The following is an 8,666-nucleotide window of genomic DNA, read 5'->3' as shown; positions in this document are numbered from 1 at the left end:
TATTCAGAAATTTAGGTTTTTTGTTACTCAAATTATTCAGAATATATTTTTCTGCAGAATTTTACTTATTATTACAATGTTAGAAAGACAGACGTAGAATTGGTTTTAAGAGTTCCCTTATTTCTTTCTTTACTCCGAATACGAATAGGATAGATTGAGGATAAATAGAGGATAGATAGAGGATAGATAGAGGATAGATAGAGGATAGATAGAGGATAGATAGGGGATAGAAAGAGGATAGATAGAGGATAGATAGAGGATAGATAGAGGTAATATTGAGGATAGATTGAGGATAGATTGAGGATAGATAGAGGATAGATAGAAGATAGATAGAGGATAGATTGAGGATAGATTGAGGATAGATTAACGATAGATTGAGGATAGATAGAGAATAGATAGAGGATAGATAAAGAATAGATAGAGGATATATTGAGGATAGATAGAGGATAGACAGAGGATAGATTAAGGATAGATAGAGGATAGACAGAGGATAGATAGAGGATAGATAGAGGATAGATAGAAGACAGATAGAAGATAGATAGAGGATAGATTAAGGATAGATAGAGGATAGATTGAGGATAGATAGAGGATAGATAGAGGATAGATAGAGGATAGATAGAAGATAGATAGAGGATAGATAGAGGATAGATAGAGGATAGATAGAGGATAGATAGAGGATAGATAGAGGATAGATAGAGGATCGACAGAGGATAGATAGAGGATAGATTGAGGATGGATAGAGGATAGATAAAGGATAGATAGTGGATAGATAGAGGATAGATTGAGGATAGATTGAGGATAGATAAAAGATAGATAGATGATAGATAGAGGATAGAGGATGGGGGATGGAGATAGAGGGTGGAGGATGGAGATAGAGGATGCAGAATGGAGATAGAGGATAGAGATAGAGGTAGGATAGAGAATAGAGATAGAGGATAGAGATAGAGGATAGAGGATAGAGATAGAGGATGGAGGATGGAGATAGAGGATGGAAGATGGAGATAGGGGATAGAGGATAGTGATAGAGGATAGAGATAGATGACAGAGATAGAGGATAGAGATAGAGGATAGAGATAGAGATAGAGGATAGAGATAGAGATAGAGGATAGAGATGGAGGATAGAAATAGAGGATAGAGATTGAGGATAGAGATTGAGGATTGATATAGAGGATAGAGATATAGGTTAGAGGATAGAGGATAGTGATAGAGGATAGAGACAGAGGATAGAGATAGAGGATAGAGATAGAGGATAGAAGTAGAGGATAGAGATAGAGGATAGAGATAGAGGATAGAGATAGAGGATAGAGATGGAGGATAGAGATAGAGGATAGAGATAGAGGATAGAGATAGAGGATAGAGATAGAGGATAGAGATAGAGGATTGAGATAGGATAGAGGATAGAGATAGAGATAGGATAGAGGATAGAGATAGGATAGAGGATAGCGATAGGATAGAGATAGAGGATAGATAGGGTGTTTATGTTTGCATTCAATATTATTTAATATTTTGTTTTTTTTGTTATTTGTTTACCTGTGTTTACATATTATTTGGGCCAACACTGCGACCAGTCATTGACCAACGAAAAGTGCAATTTTGCATTATCAGCTTTTCTTGTTGGTCAATGCACTGAAGAAAGTGTGTAATATGTTGGCCTATAATTATGTCAGCACAGCGTAGGCAAATTTATTTATTTGTGAATTATGCATTAATATTTATTGTCAATTAATGCATAATTTAATAGCTTGTTAATCAAATAATTTTGTATAAATATAAGAAATTATGTTAATAAAATTCAGAAGGAAAAGAAAAATCAATTATAACTTTCTTACTTTCTCGCATCGGTTAGTTTGGGTTTCAAGTGCTCAAACTAATCAAAATAGAAAATACAAGTAGTTTGGGTTACAAGTGCTCAAACTACATTACACATAAAAATTGGCTACCAAGCTAACACAGATTAAGGATCTGGGTTAGCACCAAGTAGCGTACATTTTTTGGTGACCCCGACGTGATTGTTGATGAAATATCAGCTTTCATTTTGTTGAAATACATATCAAAGGAGTCAATTACCTACAAAAGGATACACCAAAAGGTCTACTCAGTAACCAGCTGAAGTATTTATTCATTGGAATTTTCGGACCGAAAATTCAAACATCGCCATGGATGCGTTATTAAAGAAGCAGTCAGAGCTCGGTACAGAAATTGAGCGACTGATAACCAATTTCAAAAAGGATTCTAGTACCCGCAAGCAGGATACCACATATTATGAAGATCGGCTAAATAAACTAAACACGTTGTGGGATAAGTTCGAATCTAATGATGCTGAAATCAAAGTACTGCCACAATCTGAACTTCAAAATGAGTATTTCAGTGCAGACTATTTCAAAAAAATCTCCAATCTAGTAGTCACATATGATGAAAGATTCAAGCTGGAGAAATCAAGGCTACTCCTGAAACCACAGGACGGGAAGCCAGTAATAAGCCCAAGAGGGCCAAATAATACTACATCGCTCATGCGAACCATGCAGAAGCAATCCTCATTAATGAATGCATTACGCACAAGCATAGATGAAATATATGAAGAAATAACCATAAAACATCATGCTAGTTATTATGATCTGAAGTATTCTCTGATAGAAAAATATCAGAAGGATCTGAGGGATAACAATGATGAAATATGGTCATCAGCCGACGCAGAAGACATCGTCGGATATACTTGGGATCAATATTATTCAACGGATAAAGATGCCCAAAACGCGTTAATATATTTAAAACAACACAGTCAACCAACTGAAGGATTGACATCAGAGGGGCCTGCAGCAACTCAACAAATCAGACTGCCAAAAATAGTTTTACCAACATTTGATGGAGACTATTTGAAGTGGATTGAATTTAGAGATTTGTTCCAACAATTGATCCATGATCAATCAATAAGCGCAGCCCACAAAATGTTCCATTTATCTACAAATTTGGCGGGTGAGCCGAAAGCCCTCATACGGCATCTGCCAATTTCCGAGCAAAATTATAATATAGCTTGGGATATTCTGTCAAATCGGTATGACAACAAACGACTCTTGGTGACAGCATTACTCAATAAATTGTTATCACAACCAAATATAACAATTGAATCAGCAAGCAGTCTTAAGGGCATACATGATGTTACAAAAGAATGTTATTATGGATTAGCAGCTCAAGGTATTGATGTTAAATCTTGGGACGCCATAATGGTTCACGTGATTATTAGAAAGCTAGACAAAGCTTCACATACAGCATTCGAGCAATCGTTAGAAGACAGCCGAAGAATAATTTCATTAAAAGAATTATTGCGGTTCCTAGAAGGAAGATTTCAGGCATTCGAATCAATGACGAATGGAAACCACAAACAAAGTCACAAACCACGACATCCAGCAGTAGCACTTGCAGCTACAGACTCAGGATCAAAATGTATTACTTGCAATAGTAGTCATCAATTATTTTCATGCGAAACTTTCAAACGTTAATCCATACAACAGAAGTACGATTTACTAAAACGTCATAAATTGTGCACAAACTGCATGAAACCTGGTCATATGGCATTACAATGCTCCAGCAGGGGTTGTACCATATGCCAAAGAAGACATAATACACTGTTGCATATAAATAGACACCCAGTTCAACCATCAAATCATATGTCAGTTGAAAACACTTCAAGGCCACTTGCACAAACAACTCTAATGTCGTCCATCAATCATGGTCATACCAGTTGCGTTCTTTTGGGAACAGCAAAACTTTTAGCCTCCAACTCTAATGGAAGAACAGTCGAGTGCAGAGCAGTATTGGATTCAGGTTCACAAATAAATATTGTGACTGAACGACTGGCATCCAGATTGGGGCTGCAAGTAAGCTCCAGTTCGATTTGCATCGAAGGCATAGGGATAGGTAAATTGAGTTCAAAAAGTCGTACAACACTTTCTGTGCAATCAAAAGTGACCGATTACAAAACAATACTTGAAGCATTTGTGTTGCCAAAAATTGTATCCAATCAACCATCGCAACACTTACAAATTTCAAATTGGAATCTGCCCAATAACATCCAATTAGCAGATCCTACATTCTATAAGTCTGACAAAATTGATATGTTGCTTGGAGCAGAATTTTATCATCAACTCCTAAGTCCTGGTCAAATACAACTTTCAAGGGAACTACCAATTCTACAGAACACTGTGCTCGGATGGATCGTATCTGGAAAAATCCAAAATGCTAACACAATGATTGCAACATGTGGAATAGCATCAGAAGATAGTTTAGAAAATGTAATAGAACAACTCTGGAAGGTTGAAGAAGTTGATACTCACTCAAAGGTCTTGTCAATAGCAGAACAACAATGTGAAGCTCAATTCACTCAAACTACATATCAGAATGTTACGGGACGATTCATCGTTCGTCTTCCTTTTATAAATGACAGATTCGCTTTGGGAGATTCGAAAGACATTGCTACAAATAGATTTCTAGCACTAGAGCGTAGACTTTCAAAGGATAGTCACCTCAAACGACAATACGTAGAGTTTTTAGATGAATATGAAAAATTGGGACATATGACCGAAATAGATATTGAAAGGATTATGTCACCACATTACTTTATACCACACCATTGTGTGCTTAAACCTGATAGTACCACCACCAAGTTACGTGTGGTATTTGATGCATCATCCAAGACAACTTCAGGACAATCTCTCAATGATTTACTACACATCGGACCAACTGTTCAAAGTGAATTACTGTCTATTTTATTACGATTCCGTCTTCCTCGTTATGTGTTTACAACAGACATTGAAAAGATGTACCGACAAATACTTGTACATCCAGAAGACAGACAATGTCAGCTTATCGTTTGGAGAAATGAACCAAGTCAACCTATAAAATACTTTGAACTCAACACAGTAACATATGGTACTAGATCAGCACCGTATCTAGCAACCAAATGTTTGCAAGCTTTAGGTGATGACAATATGCAAAATTATCCATTAGGTGCATCTGCTCTCAAACAAAACTTCTATGTAGATGACTGTTTACACGGGGCAGATAGTCTGAGAACATTGTTGGAAACTCAGAGTCAATTAAACAAAATACTGACAGCAAGCGGTTTTAAATTGCGAAAATGGTGCGCAAATCATCCAAGTCTACTACAAGGAATTCCACACGATGACTTAGAAGTCAATTTAGATTTAGAAAATAACGATACAACAAAAACTCTTGGGTTATCCTGGTGTCCAAAATCTGATAGTTTATGCGTCAAGGTTAAATTGGAACCTGTTTGCAGCACGACGAAGCGCAGTGCAACCTCAGATTTAGCAAGGCTATTTGATCCACTAGGACTTTTGTCACCAGTTGTGGTGATGGCAAAGATCTTTATTCAAGAATTATGGAATTTAAAGATGGATTGGGATGAAAAACTGCCGACTGAATTACATAAACAGTGGTTAGAGTTCCGGAACAATTTGACGAAAGTAAATTGTCTGCAGATATCTCGTCATATTTTCAAGGGTGAAGTTCCTGCCAACATTCAATTACACATCTTTACAGATGCATCAGAAAAGGCATATGGTGCTGCAGCGTATATGCGATCAACACTTCAGAATGGTCAAATTATTGTACGACTATTGTGCGCCAAATCTCGAGTTGCACCTTTGAAAAGGTTGACATTACCTCGTCTCGAACTTTGTGCAGCTGTAGTTGGCGCAGAACTAGCAAAAAGAATAAAGAACGATCTACAAATAAGAAATTACCAGACGTTCTTTTGGTGTGATTCACAAATAGTGATATCATGGATCAACTCTCCATCATCAAAGTTTCACACTTTCGTTGCAAACCGAGTAAGCAACATTCATCAATTAACAGCCACAAGTCAGTGGCGCCACGTCAGTTCGGAACACAATCCAGCTGACATTTTATCAAGAGGCCTTGCACCCCATAAACTACAGTCATCAAGTATGTGGTTTTATGGACCTATGTTCCTGCATGGTCGGGAAGAACTGTGGCCTTCAAAACCATCATCAGCGTTAAAATCCGAAACCCTCATTGATCCTGAAAGGAAGAAGGAAACTCCAGTATCTACATTGTCTGTTGTTGAAGGCACAGCAAATCCTGGAGAGTTCATATATTCAATAAGACACAACAACTCATTTGGAAGACTTCAACGGATATTATCGTACATTTTAAGATTCGTAAAAAGAATCAGAAGAAAACAAAATGATCATTCAAGCAATTTTTTGACTCCAGATGATCTAGATGCAGCACATCAGGTCATCATCAAAGGCATTCAATATGCAGAATTTAAAAATGAAATCAAAATTATGAAATCTGATGGAAGAATAAATAAGTCCAGTGCATTGGCATCACTGGCACCTTTTATTGATAATACAAGCATCATAAGAGTTGGTGGACGGTTGGATGCAGCCTCATTATCGTATGACGCCAAACATCCTATGTTGTTGCCTTATAACGACCCCATTGTCAAATTAATAATGGAACAAGTCCATAAGAAATACATGCACTGTGGTCCGCAGTCTCTCCTAGCTAACATGCGTCAACGATACTGGCCAATTAAGGGCAAATTGATGGCAAGGTCAGTAGTACAACATTGTGTACGTTGTACTAAAGTAAGACCACGATTTTATGAACAACTGATGGGTAATTTGCCAGCGACAAGAGTACAACCTGGGCGACCATTCCCCACCACTGGCGTGGACTTTTGCGGACCTTTTTGGATACATTACCGAATCCGAGGCAAGAAACCACACAAGGCATACATTGCTGTGTACTGTTGTTTTACAACTAAGGCAGTTCATCTCGAAGTAGTCAGCGATTTAACCACAGATGCATTCATCGGATCGCTGAAACGTTTTGTTGCTCGAAGAGGACACTGTAAAAATTTGTTTTGTGACAATGCCACAAATTTCGTCGGAGCAAGTAATCAATTACTTGAACTTGCAGACTCAATTCAAACAAGTAAGGCACAAGAGAAGATAATTAACGAATGTAATGAAAGAGGAATAACATTTAAATTTATACCTCCTCGTGCACCGCACTTCGGTGGACTGTGGGAAGCAGCAGTCAAATCAGCAAAACACTTATTGATACGAAGTACTAAGACGACTTCACTAACATATGAGGAACTAGAGACTGTGGTATTAGAAGTCGAAGCAATACTGAACTCTCGACCATTGACACCTATGTCGAGTAATCCGAATGACTTGTCAGCACTAACACCTGGTCATTTCTTAATCGGAGAACCACTCACAGCAATGGCAGATGCAAAGGCCCAATCAGGAAATATAAATCTGGTGACAAGGTGGAAATTAGTTTCTCGCCTCAAATTGGACTTTTGGGAACGTTGGAAAACCGAGTACCTCACTGAACTACAATGTCGACACAAATGGAAAGCAGCCAATCCAAATATAAAAGAAGGTACTCTTGTAATCATCAAGGAAGATAATGTTCCTACATTAAAATGGCCGCTTGGACGTATTGCAAAGGTATATAAGGGAGATGACGGTCTAGTTCGCGTGGTTGATGTTAGAATGGCATCAGGAACTCTAAGACGTCCTTTGACAAGATTAGCACCTCTGTTTCCATCCGATGAACAATCTCCTGCTTCTGATGAACAACTTTCAAAAAGTTTTACAAAAGCGAATTCGAAAACACCACACGAAGGCACAGATCAAGACGAGCCACCTAAAAAGAATTACAAAACCAGCTAATTAAGGAAAACTTGACATATCTTCCCTCTAGAGTGCGACTAAACAGTATTCATCATCATACGATAAGTTATTTGGCGTTGTTAATTTCTATAACAATAATAATAATCATTACTTGGAAAACCAAACATAACAGATGTCAGAAACACACAATAAGCGAAATTTCAACACAAGGAAATGATATGCAGAATGCAGAATTACGTCAACAAAATTTGGACTTCACTGTGACCACAACCTAGGACAAGTTGAGTTGGCACTCAACGGCGGGGAGAATGTTTGTGTTTGCATTTAATTAATATTATTTAATATTTTTGTTTTTTTTGTTATTTGTTTACATGTGTTTACATATTATTTGGGCCAACACTGCAACCAGTCATTGACCAACGAAAAGTGCAATTTTGCGTTATCAGCTTTTCTTGTTGGTCAATGCACTGAAGAAAGTGTGTAATATGTTGGCCTATAATTATGTCAGCACAGCGTAGGCAAATTTATTTATTTGTGAATTATGCATTAATATTTATTGTCAATTAATGCATAATTTAATAGCTTGTTAATCAAATAATTTTGTATAAATATAAGAAATTATGTTAATAAAATTCAGAAGGAAAAGAAAAATCAATTATAACTTTCTTACTTTCTCGCATCGGTTAGTTTGGGTTTCAAGTGCTCAAACTAATCAAAATAGAAAATACAAGTAGTTTGGGTTACAAGTGCTCAAACTACATTACACATAAAAATTGGCTACCAAGCTAACACAGATTAAGGATCTGGGTTAGCACCAAGTAGCGTTACATAGGATAGAGATAGGGGATAGAGATAGAGGATAGAGATAGAGGATAGAGATAGAGGATAGAGATAGATGATAGAGATAGAGGATAGAGATAAAGATAAAATAAAATAGGGCTGCGGCCCTATGCTCTTCCTAGGAGTTAA

The 8,666-nt window shown here is 37.2% G+C and overlaps 1 protein-coding gene across 1 annotated transcript; it reads left to right on the top strand.

The window, feature by feature from the left end:
* The first annotated feature begins 3,665 nt into the window (after positions 1 to 3,665).
* LOC119664071 lies at positions 3,666 to 7,736 on the top strand. Its single transcript, XM_038073630.1, has one exon. The coding sequence runs from the start codon at positions 3,666 to 3,668 to the stop codon at positions 7,734 to 7,736; it is 4,071 nt and encodes a 1,356-aa protein (XP_037929558.1).
* The last annotated feature ends 930 nt before the right edge of the window (positions 7,737 to 8,666 follow it).

Source organism: Teleopsis dalmanni, unplaced genomic scaffold (genome assembly GCF_002237135.1).
Source record: "Teleopsis dalmanni isolate 2A unplaced genomic scaffold, ASM223713v2 unscaffolded_contig_1365, whole genome shotgun sequence".
In the NCBI taxonomy this organism is placed as follows: Eukaryota; Metazoa; Arthropoda; class Insecta; order Diptera; family Diopsidae; genus Teleopsis; species Teleopsis dalmanni.
Note: the sequence above shows the minus strand (reverse complement) of the source record. Positions and strands in the feature narration are given on the sequence as shown.